General features: G+C 37.3%; 1 protein-coding gene across 2 annotated transcripts in view; it reads left to right on the top strand.

Annotated features, from left to right (window-relative positions):
* The window catches only part of NAALADL2 (N-acetylated alpha-linked acidic dipeptidase like 2), a 912,012-nt gene that overhangs the window by 656,926 nt on the left and 238,353 nt on the right, over window positions 1–16,733 (top strand). For both annotated transcript variants that reach the window (XM_075068381.1, XM_075068380.1), the window contains 3 exons: window positions 5,145–5,237; window positions 9,949–10,154; window positions 12,246–12,365. In XM_075068381.1, the coding sequence (XP_074924482.1) occupies window positions 5,145–5,237; window positions 9,949–10,154; window positions 12,246–12,365 (419 nt within the window). The remainder of the gene's footprint in view (window positions 1–5,144; window positions 5,238–9,948; window positions 10,155–12,245; window positions 12,366–16,733) is intronic.

Below are 16,733 nucleotides of genomic sequence, written 5' to 3'. Positions count from 1 at the left end.
TGTCTGTATGTCTATATCATTTTGTAGTTGAAGTTATGGAGTATTGGCTCCGATATACTCTGTATCAAAATTGTGCTGTGTTCTGGGAAAAATCCCGACGAGTGGTGTTAGCTCCTGCTCAGGCCTTGCTTTTGATGAGCCCATTAGACTCCATCAGCTCGACCATTGAGGAGCGAGGCAGATCACCTTGTAATGCATACACGGTGGTTGCAGACTTGCCATTTGTTGCACTGCCGCCCTTTCTCCTATGGTGTGCTGTAATAGTCTCTGCCTTCAGTAAGAAAAGACAATAGGAAAGTGTTGAACTGATGACCCATCCCAGCGGGGGATGTTCTCCAGAGACTTGATTTGAACCTGCAGTTTACTCCATCACTGCAGCAAGCCTGAACTAAGAACTTTGCCATTACTGTATGTAATTGATTCCATTTAACCAATTCTAGCTCTCAACTCTACCTTTTTCCCTTTATGAATAAACCTTTAGATTTTAGATTCTAAAGGATTGTCAACAGCGTGATTTATAGGTAAGATCTGATGTGTATATTGACATGGGTCTAGGGTTTGATTCTTTCGGATTGAGAGAACCTTTTTGTTTTCTTGGGGTGTTGGTTTTCATAACCATTCTTCCCCAGGACGAGTGGGCCTGGTGGTGATACTGGGAGACTGGAGTGTCAAGGAAATTGCTTTTGTGACTTGTGGTTGGCCAATGGAGTGAAACCGAAGTCATTTTTGTCTGGCTGGTTTGGTTTGCCTTAGAGGTGGAAAGACTCCAGCCTTAAGCTGTGATTGTCCTTTTTGAGCAATTGGTCCTGAATTGGCACTCTCAGTTGGGTCCCGCCAGAACCACATCGTCACACTTGTATCATTATAGTTTATTCCCCTGCATTTACTGGAATAAGCTGTAATGGGGTAAGCACTGTTATATCAGTATAACTGTCCACATGAAGAAGTGGGGAGGGGTATATTTCTTAACTGTACCAGAACAGTTAAAACTTCACACTTCTTATGTGTAGACAGAGCCTCGAGAATCTTTAGATGTTATACAAACATTGACTTAATAAACTTCATAACATCCTTTGCACTGAGGTAGACTTGTTTATATCCATTGTACAGAATGGTAAGCAAAAGCACTGATAGGTTAAAGAACTTGAACAAGACCAAATGGTGTGTTAATAAGAGAACCAGGAATAGAAAGACTTCTAGTACCATGTTATAACCACTAACACATATTCAGGCCAAAATGTTTGTAGTCTGGGTAGAATCACTTCGTGTTTTATAACCACTCTTATATCTACAAAATGTAATTACTGATCATTACTGAATCTCCTTAATTACTGTAATACGAAACTTTATTATAGTCTGCAAGCAAATCACACCAACCATTGGCAAAGTAGGGAGAAGTAAAACATACCTGTAACTGAAAATGACTGAATGCAACCAAAGAGGTTTTGTGGCATATTTTTAATCATTTCTTTTAATAAATATTTTTAAAAATATTGAACCTGTTTCATCTTAGCTTCACACAATTCCACATGCCAAATGGTCATTCTGTTGTGATTTACATTCAGACCTCATTTGTGAAATTTGAATCATGAATCACACATGTATATCCTCTCAGTCAGCGGTAGAATGGAGCACTGTGATACTGTTATATGTGTTTCTTCTTCAGAGCTTGCTGAAAGAAAGAACCTCATTTAATAAAGTTGACTGTGCCATCAGTCAATTATATCAATATGCAAACAATCTTGTCGTTTCTTGACATAGTACATGAGCATTATGTTATAAATCCAGAAGAACAAATGGAGGAAAATGCCACAAGGGAGCTTGGTGATGTATGTTACCACGTCTATATGGCACAAGTGTACTTAGGTGTTGCTGCCCTGTGACTATTTGAAATGGAAGCCTTATTGTTTCATAGAAATTTATAGAAAGAAGTAATCTTAATCTGTATGCTGCCAATATTCATTCTAAATCATCATGTTACAGCATTTTCTTGTAGTATATCTTTCTTTCTATTCTTCCTCAAAGATCACCTTTGCAGGCTTCATAGTTATAAGAGACCAAGACATATTAGTTGTATTCTGTCCCCCCACTCCAAAAAAGCTTTCATCGTTGAGTTTTATCCCAAAAGAGGAGAATACTTATTCTTCTGGGTTGGTAGGTCACAAAACAGCAGCCTGGGTCTCTTGGAAAAAAATAGCATCTTTACTTCTGCCAAATAGAGTGGGATATGGCAAGATTTATCTATGAAATATGGATTGTTTCGAAGTTCACAGTTGTCTCAGATATTCATAGGGACACATCTGCTCCATACCAGATCAGGTCTGCCCTCTTTAGAGCCAATTTTAAGTACTGAGTTCCAAACATTCTTTACACTCAGAAACCTTTCGTATAAATAGTTTTATTGCTGATCTCTTTAGTCTACGTCCACAGGATTCAATCAAGTAGTGAAAAAATTAATTATGAAAGTCTTTAGACCAAGCCAGGTATTATGCATATCCAAGTTAATAGAAGAATGGTTTCGATATTGGACAATATTAGTTTGCTAATCAATCACAGACTACTGAGAAAATAATTAGGGATGTTTCAGATTTGAAAAAGAGACTGAATTTAGATGATCAGTCACTTACATGAGTAAAGAGAGTGAAAGGAAGCTTTTTATTGCAGGAACCTCAATTCATCTCTTCTTCTATGTCAAAGATGTTTACAGTATACTTAGCATTTTGTACATTGCAATATATTCAGTATCAATTTTCTGCATATGCCATTTGATATACTCTTATGCAAGAATTATGTTTTTTCAGAGATGCAATGCAGTGCATAAATTATCTAATACAAAATGTTTTCCTGACTTGTTGACCAGCATCAAGATCCAGTTTTAGATGAAACAGGCATGTTTCCTTGTTTATGAAGACACATATTTGAAATTATGCTGAGCACTTTTGTCTTTATTTGTGTGATGGGTAACCATGGTCGGAACAAATGATTATGTATATTAGCCAGGTAACAATTAGCAGATTTCAAGTCAAGAGAACTTTAAAAGAAAAAAACATAATTTTTTTTAATGATATTGATAAATCACTTTCTTTTCTTTTACTTCTGAAGTATTTTTATGGCTTAGATAAACTTAAAGTGTATTTCAAGCAGTATTAAGCTAAAATCTTCTTATAGCTTGCCAGAGAATTTAGGGAAAAGAGATAATGTTGTCAAGACCTTTAAAGTCTTTCATCAGACTTGTAGCATCAGGAACCGAGATTTATTGTCAGAACTGTTTAAAGAAAATTAGATTTTACTTTTTTCTGTATATACCATGGAAACCCCCTTGAGCCTTTTTGTCAGGTGTACTAAGCCTTTAAGCCTAAGCCACTTTAAACTGGAGTACTGTACAGTATGTCTGTTCATTTTATTATCTGATTCCAGAACATCTCACTTGCCAGAAGAAAATGTTTTGTTGCTTTGTTGCCAATTGAAGTCTCAGTAGCCAGTGTTGATTAAGACACTGACTCAGAAAAGCACTTAAGCACATGGTTAAGTCTAGTTGTCTTGTGGGGCTTAGCATGTGTTTAAGCTTTGTTGAATTGGGGCCTAATAAAACATACCACTATTAAATGCTGTAGGATTAGAACAAAGAAGTCAAATCAGCTTTGGCTTGAAAATGCTTTAAAAAAGAGTGAGCAGTTCAGCTCTAGAATGGTTTTCTATCCAAAATTAGGTCTTGGGAATAATTTGTAGAGCATATACCAGAAAGCATTTTCAAGTTGTTTTTTTATAAAAGCCGATGCTGGGAATTCTTTGGATTCATTATTGTGCAAACCTAGAAATTCTAGTTGAAATTCCAGGTTACAATTTGAGATTTTTACAAAGCATATAAAACAACAAAGGCATTCTCCTTCAGGAGTGTCAGTGACAGGTATGGCAATAATGTCAGAAGGATAAGGTTAATCAGAACACTAACCTTAACATCAGTATGAGACAAGACTCACCATGGAAATTATCAGTGGTGATTATATACTAATAGGATCTGAATTTTCTATTGAACTGTACTCATAACTTCCACCGACTTCACTTGACATTTCCATTGCACTCTGTGGCAGAGCCAAAGTCCTTATTAAGTTCTTACCAAGTTCTTACATAATGGCATATCCATTATGATACTGAACATTTTGCCTGAAAAAGGCATTGAGTAATAATTTTAAGTTATGACCTGTCATTTATTTTTTTTTAATTATTTTCCTAAAAGCAAAGGAAGAATCTCGGCATTGTTGTACCTGCTTCGATCATTAACTGGCCATCCATTTCTGAGGTCTAGGAAATGAATGAAACTGAAATGGTTTTAGTCTGAATATAATTTTAAAATCAACTCATTACAAAAGTATCAGAGAATGAACCTGAACTTGAAAATCTTTCTGATAAAGGCAGGCACAAGTTAGTTTAATTTTAAATATTCCAATGCACTCATCATTTAAACACTCCAGACAGCTCAGGGAGCAAGACTTGAAAACAAAATGTTTAAGAAAATACAACACTGGAAGGATAATAGTCTGTGAGCTTAAGAACAAAACAATCTTTCCACAGAACATTTTATTTTGGTTCAGTCAGTTTTCAGATAAGGATGTTGATACTGATTTTGGCCCAATTATGGCATTAAGATGCAAGTCCAAGCATCATGGAGCTCCTTAAGAGACTAGAATTGACAGCCTCTATAGGGCTGAGAGTTGGATGTGTCCTCCTCTAGTGGTGACTGGGCCATATGCAGAGGTTGATGAGGCTACTATAAGCTGAGCTTTGCATTAGGTTCTGTATAATATGAATTGTAAAGCACTTTTCTTAGCAAATATCTCGAAAGTTTCATTTAAGAAGCTGAGTTTTTCAGCTCAGTCAGTAGAGGCTCATATGTTTGGAATCTAGAAGTCCCTCATTCAATCCCCATTGTTGAGGTATCAACCAGGGTTGTAGTGTTACCTGAGTGTGGGAGATAGGATAGTTACCTTTTTTTATCTGCAATCATATGTAGTTTAGTAAGTGTAAAATATGTTCTTCTCTTTCTGTGGGTAGAAAGAAAGAAGGGAAATTGATGGCCTACAGGATTCTGTGGCTTGATAAATGCTGATTTAAAATGTTCGCATTTTTTGTTTTTATCTCAACAGAAAAGAGAATAATCAGTCTAAATGTTCAGACAGTCCCAACATACAAGACAATTTCTAATGTTATTGGGTATTTAAAAGGATCTACGTTTCCCGGTAAGTAGTCCTCTATGACTTCTATTATTACCTTTATTATTATTAATTATGTGTACAACAGTAATCCTAGGGACTGCAATGAAGTATCATGTTCCTTTTGTGCTATGTGTTGTACAAATATTCAATTAGAAAGGCTATTATAGCTCCAAATACTTTGATTTATGCCAGGAAACAACAGGAGGATTAAATAGAGAATTGGTTAAAAAGCAAGAAGAGATGGTACCAGTACAATGAGCAATGTTTTTGCACAAGAAACAATAATTGTCTTTATAAACATTCATGATATTACTGTTTTGTCATTTATGTTAAGTAAATGTCTTAAGATTTCAAATTCTAGAAACTACTTTGTTTGACTTGCTCTATGTAAACAGTCTATCTGACTTTAGCAAAGGCTTAATTCGTCTTAAGTGTGGACTATTGTTACGTTATATTTTTAATTATATATTGGCTAGTATTGCAGGAAGCAGGTGCAGTGCATCAATCAAAATACTGGAAGTCCACGGTTTTTCTTACGTTAGTGGCTAATCCATTTGCAAATAGAATGAATTATTTTTTTAAGAAGTAATTGAATGCAAGAATCTCACTGTGTGTGATTTGTATATGTAGCAGTGGATTGTACTGTGGCTCGATTGTGGACATATTGCTAATAGAAAATAAGACCTAGAACAATTTTTAGCCATGTAATCCAGGAACTAGAACATACTGTGTTTATAGTGGAGATGATAGGCATGCAAACCTTTGCAGTTTTACCTTTGATAAAATTTAAGACCCAGTTCTGCAGCCTTCTTTATGTTAAGTAGTAGCCTATACCATGAGTATTCATGTTGATATCACTCTCGGAATAAGATACTATTCAACATGAATAAGGGTGGCAGAATCAGGCCCTAATAGCAACTGTGACAACAAAACACACTCAGCTCACAACATTTCACTCAGCTCTAATACTATTAGTAAAGAGTGCAATCGTGGAGACATCTTATGCACTTCGGTAATACAGAGAATAAATAAATAAATAATAATAGTAATAGGAGGTCATCGAGATCAGCACAAGTAAAACATAAGTGGAATCTCCCCATGGGAACTCTTTGGCTGGAAGGAGGGAGGGCTACTTCAGCCGGTAGTGAAAGCTGTTGTCTGATTGCTGTTTACCAGCATGTGGCAGAGCATTGGTGGTCTCGGTCCAATTCCTAATGGACAAATGGAATCATTCCCCAAACCATCATCAAAATTCCCCGGGTTAGCACTCTTGTTGACAGTCTCTGCAGAGAGATTGCTGATTTAACTACTGTCACAAGAGGTTGTCCATTAAGGTCAGGTTTGAGGCACTGAAGTGGAGTAATAGGGAAAGTTTTCATTATCTTGTCTGTCAGTGAAATAATGTCTGCATCTTGCAGCACTCTCAATTCAGCACCTTTCACCAGAACAAAGTCCATTTTATAAAAAATTGAGAACAATTGCTATTTGAGTATTTAATTTCAATTAGAGGTTTTATTCCATAAGAACTTGTAATTGGATGTTCTCATTTGCTGCATATTTGCAAATGGCTATCTTGGAAAAATAGCTATGGTTGATCAGCAGAAAATGGCATGTTTAGAAAAAATCTGTCTACCAACTGAATAGCAAATTAAAAATAGAATAACAAACAAATAAGAAACAAGCATATATTCACCCCTAACATCAGCTTCCCACAGTGCATCTTGTAATACTTTAATCAACTTCAATATTTTGCGTAACACATGAAACTTAATGATCATATGTGTAGGTACTTAAGCACATTTTAATTTTAAACATGTAGTCACACTGAAATCAATGGGACTTCTAGCTGGTATTGCAGCTGTATCCCTCCCTACTTGATGTTTTCCTGGCACATTTGTTACTTTGGCATTTTGATGTGGTTCTTTTTAGTTTTATGTGTACGCGCTATTCTCCCTGGTGCTCCTGTGAGTACAGAGGGAATGCCAAATTGATCCCTGGTGTAATTACACTGAAGACCAAGGAGCTGCATCAGGGATGGATTTTACTCCATAAAGGCTTTCAATTCTCAAGCCATCTGTTTTGATTTTTAGTTTGAGAAGTATTATAGACAGAGTTTAAAAACTTTCCCAGAGCATTTGAAATCCAGCCATAATGTTGAAGGAATAAGGGAAAGCATAAATGCGTAGGTTATTTGCAGGCACTGTGGGGAATTTTAAAAAGTAATCAAATGTATGTGGGTTTTATAAACTGCAAACAGCAAATGGTCTACCACTGTACAAAAGGGAGGTGTAACTGACAGAGGAAAACACTGTACAAAGTCACCTGTATTTCACATTTTCCACGCTGCCCAGTCCTTGCCTATCCTGCCTAATTCTAATTCTCCACAGTACTTGGTGGTTCTTCCTACTCCACTTGGGACCCACAATTCTTATTTCTCTTTCCTTTCGTCATGCTCTCTCAGTTTCCTTGCCTACTCCAGCAAGTGATTGGCAAGAGAAGCTGCTGCTGCTGCCTATCTGCTACTCTGCTGTATGGGTGACTGCTATCCCTCATGTGCTGCTCCTGCAGCCAGCTGCCTCTGGGGGCTTCTGTGCGTGTTCAGGTCAGAGGGGTGTGGGCAGGTAAGTAGCTTCAAAAGAGCCATCTGCTCTTGTCCATGCTCCTCTCCATCAGCAGGAACTTCCTGGAGTGAAGATGGCATTTGGCAGCTTTCTCAACCACCTACTGTTTCTCTGCCATCTCCTGTAAGGTCTTTTTCTATCTTTCTGCCATCCCTTCCTTCCATAGACCATTCAGAGAGGGTAGTAAAAGGTAGTCTTTGCATCCCGACTAATCTCGAGTGACCAGATGTCCCAATTTTTTAGGGACAGTCCCAATATTTGGGACATTGCCTTATATAGGTGACTATTACCCCCCACCCCATGTCCTGATTTTACACACTTGCTATCTGGTTACCCTACACTAATCCTGCTGTTATAGCTAGGGTGACCAGACAGCAAATGAGAAAAATCAGGATGGGGGTGGAGGGTGATAGGAGCCTCTATAAGAAAAAGACCCAAGAATCGGGACTGTCCCTGTAAAATCAGGACTTCTGGTCACCCTAGTTATAGAAGTGGTTCCTGCAGGCACTTGTGGGTCCCTAAGGAATGCAGAAGGTGAAATTTACATGCATGAATGACTTGTCTCCAGATGAGGGATGATATCCTCCTGCTGGTTTAAAGAGTTAGGTCTTCCCATTGCCATTGCATTATATTAATAAGTTTTTTTCCTGCCACAGGATAAGGAAATCTAATTATATTAGTTATATTTCTCATTATATTCAATTATGTATGCTTAGATTTAATTTTTGCTGACGAGCTGTACAGTTTTGTTTTAATGATTCTGTCAGTACCACCCGGTGAAACTGTAATCTAAGAAATAGTTGCCTTTACAAATAGATTTTCATTTTTATATTTGTTTAAAAACACATGCAAACAGCCATGCAATATGATTAAAAAGTGCTTATGTAGCGGATACATTGTAGCAACCTCTTCAGTAAAACCTGATACCATATTATTGTACTCTACTTAAACAATGTCTCTGGGTATTACATTGACCAAAACTCTTGTAAAACCCACTTTGATAGAGAGGAGTTTTATAATTAGAGAGCACATGTCAAATTCAAAAGTGTTTGTAGGTAGTGATCACAGAAAATATCCCCAAGGAATGTATAGCATTTAATTTCATAGGCAATTTAACGTGTGGACAATTTACACGTATCCTGCACTTCAGCAAATTGACAAAAAGAATGGATGAATCAGTTTGGATAAAATAAAGGATTCAAAAAACTCCAAGCCCCTTTTGCTCTCTAGACCTAAACTGACACCCAGTGATTTTTAGGATTCTGTTGCAATCTAAACAGTAGACATGACACAAGAAGTGAAGATCGGGAAAAGGAATGAAAGTACAAGAGTCATAACTGATGGGTCTGTTTATTTATTAGCATCTAGAGCTGGCCAAAACTCAGAATTTCATAGAAAATTCTAACATTTTGAAATGCCCTTTCTGTCCAACTGAGAACAAAAAGAAAAAAATTCTAAATTTCCCGTAAGACAAAATTTAAAAAAAAGAATTCAGAAATATTGAAATGACTTAGTCAAAATGTTTCATTTCTATAAGGTTGAAGTGCTTAATTTTGATAAAAGTCTAAGTTCTTCATTTTGACTATTATCATACAGTCAAAATAGTAACATTGATATGGAGTGCTTTCATAATTTTTCATAGAAAATGTTGATGAAATCAATATATTCCCATGAAACATTTCAGTTTAATCTAATCAGCATTTTCCAATGAAAAACTTTTTTGTCATAAAATTTTAAATTAACTCCATTAGAGTTGTTGTAAAAGATTGTCAAGTATGTCCAGAGCATTGAATGGATAATCTTCATTGTACTTTAGTCTAAATCCAAATAAATTATATCATAGGTTTCTCATTTAAAGCATGTGAACATCTTGATTTGGTTTCTGTATTGCAGCACGTGTACTTATATTAGGATGGTGTAGGTAAGGCAGAGAGAGTTGTATATATCTTGCACAGATCTTGGTATGATCGTGCAAGCTTGTGTTGACAGTACTTAAATATCTGTATCAGTGACACCATCAAGTGTGGGCACAGTACATCCTTTATTTTAGGAATTATTTTACTGTTAAAGTCTAACTGAAGTAAATGTGTTGATGATGTTGTTTTTATTTTCAGATAGATATGTCATAGTTGGTAGCCACCACAACAGTGTATATGGTTACAGTGGACAAGAATGGGCCAGTAGCACTGCTGTCATCACAGCATTTATACAAGCCTTGATGCTAAAAGTTAAGAGAGGCTGGAGGCCTGATCGGACCATTGTTTTCTGCTCATGGGGAGGAACGTCATTTGGCAACATTGGCTCATATGAATGGGCAGAGGTAAAAACTATAAACAGAAAGGAGAGAAAGAGAGAATGTCATTAATGAAAACATTTGATGATGTAGCCATGGAAACTGAAAAGCAGACACTACAATATGGCTGTATATGGAAGCCGCAGCTCTATTAAAAACAATTACTTAAGTGGGATAAACAGTCCAAACTGTGTGGCAGGGATGTTCCTGTGCAGAACTCAACTGGCACCAATGACCTAGGTGGACTATAAGCCTGAGATTGAGCATGAAGGCCATGCCTGTTCTACACCTCAGACCTGCCCAGGGACCTTGACTGGAAACCAAGGCTCCAAACTGTTCCCCTCCTCCATGCTGGAGATTGGAGAGGGGAGCTGCATTAGACCTATGGAAACATATTGCCCCTCTGTGCAGTGTTGTACTCATGTCAGTGTCCATCTAGGCTACTGAGTTACATGGACCTAAATTTGGACCCTTTGAACTCATCCTACTGGAACCACGACAGATGCTTCTGGTTGAGATTTTCCCTCCCTCTCTCTCCTAGTGCCATCAAAGCTGCACCTTGGTTAGCTAGCAAGATGACATTTGTTTTACTTAGAAAATGATTAGGAGAATTATATTTTTACTAACAAAAAAAAAGAGAGACTACTGATAGGGCATTTAACTAATTGCATAAATACTCATAGATCAGAGAGCTTCAAAAACACATTGATTAGAGCTGATAGAAAAACATGAGGATAAGAGGGGAATTTATGATTTTTGGAGGGGGTATTTCCCCACAGGTGCTCCAGCCCCGGAGTACCCACGGAGTTGGCACCTATGTATGTAGCAATTGGGTTAAATCATATTAATCTTAGCAATAGATGGTGGCATCTCAGCGGTGCTTGATGCAGGGCTGACAGAAGGCCACCGTAGCTGTGTATGGCATTAACTGCACTATACACTTTTATCTGCTGGGTATTCCCTGGCATTTAGAAATAAAGTTGCAGACTATGTAAACCACATCCAGTGTCTCCTGCCCTCCTCCTGGTGTAGCTGAACAATGAGAGAAGGAAGTTTCCATACATGCAAGCCATTAATCGTGTATATGTTTTGGAGTCCCCATGACTAATAATTATTCAGTTATCAACCAGGTGGGTTTAAAAGTTAGATTCAATTTGACATGCACAATTCCTGGGCGGTTAGCTTCAGCTGAATGGTAAATCAGCAGCAACTCAATGAAAATAACTTATCAGACATGCTATCCAGCTTAAATAAGATTCCAGTGGATTGCTGTTGATCAATTGAAAAGAAGAAGCCTGCAGTGAAGTTCCTGGCTGCTGAATTAGAATAATAGATAAATAAAGGGTTAATTGCTTATCATTTGTTGGAAGCAGCAAGCACTTATCAAAACCTCATCCTTCCAACCTGATTATTCTTCAAAACAAGAAGGGAGGAAAAAAATCAAGTTGAAAGAATCCATGTGACTGAGTAGGAGCAAAATTTGTTTAGTTCCACTTCAAGTCAGCTTTACATCAGATGTAATGGTGCTACCCCCCTTCTACTCAATATAAAGAGCCACTTCATGCAAAGAGCAGCTCACTATTGAGAAAGCAAAGAGGCCCTTTTAAAAAAAATAATTGAAGTGGTTCATACATACTACTTCCCTTGTTTAAAATGCAGTCAAATGACAACACTGGATAAATTATGCAATTCAAATCTGAATTTGGGCTCCTGGTCTGAAAATTCAAGTGCATTTAACTGTTTGATAGTGATTACTTTTGAAGTTTGGCTTCTGTCAGGCGCAAGTTTAAAAGCCCTTCTTGTTTTTTCACTGTATGTAATGTTTTCACTCTCGGCTTTGAAGCTATAGTCATTCTTAATTCCTCCAGGGCTTGTTTGCATTTTGTTCAGATGATTTGTGAAATGGAATTATAACTTTTGCTACAGAGAAATAAAACTTAAATATCCTTTGAAGTTTTTAAAATGATATTATAGGAAACTAAAGTTAAGTAATACTTAGGGAATAATAGTGGAGGAAAAACATAGGGTGTATTTTTTCTCTTAAAGGAACTAAAGTAAGAAAACAAGCCTTAATTATAATCATGCATATTAATAACCATTGCTGTGCTTATGTTGTAGGATCTCAAGAAAGTTCTCCAGAGGAACATTGTGGCTTATGTTAGCCTCCATAACCCAGTAAGAGGCAACTCAAGTTTGCATCCTGTAGCATCGCCTTCTCTTCAGCAACTGGCAACAGAGGTTAGAGATATGATATTCTCCTTACAGCTTAACTTCTCAGATGATACAATTCTTCCATTTATGTTGGTTGCTTTTACTTAATTTCACAATGAGATCCTTCTGAGTGAATACTGACAAATATAGTTTAAGGCCAGAGGGACAACTAAACCATCTAGTCTGACCTCCTGTGTATCAGAAGCCAACGCCACCACCCACACACTACCCCCAACAACCAAAATTAGACTGAAGTCTTACAGCTTACAAGCAACTAGACTGTTATGTGCCACAGAAAGAAAACAACTTCACTGTAACCTTTTTGATATTCAGTGACTGTTTTCAATCAAGTAAACACACTAAACAGATTTAAATACTTACCATACAGATTAAACAGTGGGCAGAAAGGATAAGCTACATTTCTATACTAGCTCTATGGAAAGCCCTCAAGAATTCATTATACTAAGTCTCACTATGCTTACATGTCCTTCAGCTTTTCCACTTCTTGGCAGCTTTAAAGTAACATATTTCCTATTCATTAGCACAATTCACATTTTTCTCTTCCTTTTATGATCTTTAAAAGCTGTTTATCAAATGACATTTAAACTTGTAAATTTACCAGTGGTAACATTTTGCACAAAGGGAAACAATTATTGCTTCTATAGTCAGCAGTGTGTAAAGTGAATAGGTCAAATTCTGAACTCTATTACATCATTGTAGCTAGCAAGAAGTCATTGTAGTTATTCCACAGTTACCTTGGTTTAATGGAGCTCCGAAATTGGTCTAATAACTTTTCTACAATTTCTCAAAGATTACAGAATTCGATATCATTTAAAATGAAATGGAAATATTTTGAAGAATGTTGAATGAAAACCCTACTTGAGCCGGGCAAATTTTTCATGCAAATAGATTTTTGGTTAAAAATGTGCATTTTGTGAATGGTTTTGGTAATAAATAAATAAATAAAATTGGAAATGCCGAAATGGTTTGTTTCAGCATTTCTAAAACAAACTATTTAAAATGTCTAATGGAAATAAAACATTTTCTTTCAGCAAGAAATTAAAACAAAAATTGTCAGATGCAAAACAAAATTTCTTTTCAATATTCTTGGTTCAGCCACCATTTTAGTTGCTTTTCCCGGGACACACTTCAGACTGACTAGATCAGTGGGAATACATACAATTTGCCACTCATGTTCCCACGTGTTCTCAGCTGGTACCTTATTCTTTTTTTCCCATTGTCCTGATTTATTGTTATGTAAGAGAATCAGAAGCTGCAGATTGACTGAAGCAGCGGCATCATGTCTGGGAACACTGTGTTCTGGTACTTATGAGGATGATATTAAAACATGGTATCTTTTGTCACTTCATAGGAGTTGAGCATAGGGTAGACATATGGAAGGTAACCAAGCCACCCATGTATTTCAGTGCCAATTTTTCGGTTTTGCATACTCATATATGGAAAGAACTAAGAAAGGAACTCTGATAGTCAATTACTTGTTTATTCCTATCGTAAACAGTGTCAAATTTCTGTAGCCAAGCACAGTTTAATGCTGAAGGAGTAAGATGCTATTATCAGTGAAAGGTGAACCAGTTAATCTAAGGGTGTTTCTATGCTTTAACCCCAGGGATAACCCCAGGATGTGATTCCTAGCTCAAGGAGACTTACATGCATAGAATGTAGCTGCCACATCACAAGTGGCAGGAGGGGCTAGCCATCCCCATTATTTACCTGTCTGAGAACCTAGGCACATAATTGGGTTGGATAGCTCAGCCTGCTGGTCATGCTGCCACAGCTACACTCTGTTATTAGCACACTAGCTCAATGAGAGGTCGCCTTAGTGTGATTATGTCTCATCAAGCTGGGAGTCACACCACCTGGTCAAAGGGTAACATACCAGCTAATAAGAAAGGACCTGAGTCTGACTCAAATGTTGGATTAATTTGGCTTTCATGGGCAGCTTCTACTTCTGGATCCCAGCATACATCAGAAGCAAAAATTCTGGAGCAGAGCAAAGAAAGATATTCTCTTGTCCAAGGTTTGTGGATTCCAGGCAGGATTGACTGATTACTGACATATAAGATGACTCTCCCTGCACCTCAGGAAAAAAAGGGGGCCTTTTTTGGCTAAACATTTTGTATAGAATCATAGGTATGATTATAAGCATTCCTGGGACCTACCTATTATTTTGTTATAAAGGTTTAAAGAGAAGTTTAATTATATATGAGTGGTGCCATGTTGATAGACTGCAAATTCCACTATGGAGAATTTGCAATCTTGTTTCCTTGAAAACTGGATCCAACTCCTCTCAGAAAGTTGCAATTTTACATCATATATTTAAGGCATTAAGTCCATGAGGCATTCTGTTTTTCTGATAAACACTGTTTGTTTTGTCATTTTGTCTTCCTATCCTACCCCATCCTGATTATCTATCTGTTTTGTCCACCTGTTTTACCTTGTCTAATGCCTAGGTGGTAAGCTCTCTGAGGCAGGAACTGCCTTGTTACTTCTTTGTATAGTGCCCAGCATAACAGGGCCTTTATCCTGAACTGGGGTCCTAGATGCAATTGTAATATAGATAATAATAGTAGAAATAAAATACTGCCCTGTATTGGAAGGCAAATGATATCTCTCTCTCTCTTTTCCCACTCTGCCCCAAACACCAGCATATTCTTGGAAATATTGGAAGTCAATCCTCAGTCCCGTACAATCATGTCTGTGGTAGCAGTAGGTGCATTATATAGGACTCTTTTTCCAGCCTCTCTCATCATTCATGTAGCTAAGGAATCCTAAGCAAGGCTAGATCATCATCACTCTTTCCTTCCAGGAGCCAGTTTTTTCTCACTCAATGTGCTTTTTTATAGCAAGGACAATATTTTGTCTAAACAATGCAGTTATGGATTTCTGCATTCTTCTCTGACACACAAAAATGTTAAAGAAACAAGACAATATTAAAACACCACAAAGGGAACCTGTATTTTTTGTACAGTGATATCATTTTTAATTAGCATAAATACCACACTGATTGTGACATTTAAAAAAAAAATTATGTGAAGTACTGCTTCCAAAAACTTGCCAGAATTGTTAGTTCATGTCAAGTATATCCTGAAGGCTGGAAAAGCCAGACACAGATCTTTCGTCTGTTCCCATGGGTGCTCTCAATTTGCCATCTGCTTAGGACACTTCCATGCTACTCTCTTTAAAGAGAAGAATGATCCTCTTATAAAGAATATTAATATCGCTTCCAGTAGTTGCTGAAAAGGCCAGATATTTATGGGATTATCTCAAAGGTACATCAGCTTAAATGGAGTGAGTTCTGTTTTTTTGGAAATTGCCTCCTCTTGCAGAAGATGTCAATTCATTCATATTAGATTCTTGCTAACAGAGGCAGGTTGTAAAAAGTGCTGAAAAACTCCAGCAAGAGCGAAAGATAATTGTAAATACTATAGTTTATATTTAACAGTTCATCAGAAACAGGGTCCTTTGAGAAAAGGCTTGTTAGAAACTGGAGCTGAAATCTGTAATTCAGGGTTTATAAATCTGGTTTAGAAGGGAACGGAGAAATGGCTATTCTGGTTTTGCCATATAGAAATGTGAAATATTGTGGACCCATGGCAGGTATATGTGGCATGACAGCATCTCTTCAGCTTCTCAACATAGCAGTACAACTTGTGTCACTGTTCTACTCCTGAACGGGACTTTCCTTGCTAGCTTTGCCTGAGGGTCTCAGAGACCACCAGCAATATTTTGTTGAATACTCAAAATACTCGCACACTAAAATAAATAAATAATGCAAGAATATCGCTGTTCTGAGGACCTAAAATGCTTATTTTTGGTGTTAGCTGCAGGTTAAACACTGGGGACCCTTGGAAAGGGGGGGAAACAGAATGAGAGAATGATATAGAATCATAGAAGATGAGGGTTGGAAGGGACCTCTGAAGTTCATCTAATCCAACACTCTGCTCAAAGCAGGACTAATCACCAGACAGATTTTTGCCCCAGTTCCCTAAATGGCCCCCTCAAGGTCTGAACTCACAAGCCTGGGTTTAGCAAGCCAATGTGCAAACCACTGAGCTATCCCTTCCCCATATCTGAAATCAGAGCTAGTCTAAAAAAAGAAAAAAAAGGAAGGGGCAGCAAATTTTTAACAAAAACTCTTGCAAAAAATGTGTCTCCTTCCTTTCTGCCCCTGAGACTAGAGGCCAATTTCCCTGACATACTGCCTGCCTAAAAGGATTGCTTGTTTTCCTGTGGATAGATGATTGGTACCTATGTAGAATAGCTGGTACAGATGAAAACTAGCTGTCACACAAATCTTGGAGTTTTAGTGTGTATCTTTCTTTAAAGACTTTTTTCCTCTCCAGTTTTAATAAATCCCAATTTTAATTTAACCAC

Source organism: Chelonoidis abingdonii, chromosome 8 (assembly GCF_003597395.2).
Source record: "Chelonoidis abingdonii isolate Lonesome George chromosome 8, CheloAbing_2.0, whole genome shotgun sequence".
Taxonomy (NCBI): Eukaryota; Metazoa; Chordata; order Testudines; family Testudinidae; genus Chelonoidis; species Chelonoidis abingdonii.
Note: the sequence above shows the minus strand (reverse complement) of the source record. Positions and strands in the feature narration are given on the sequence as shown.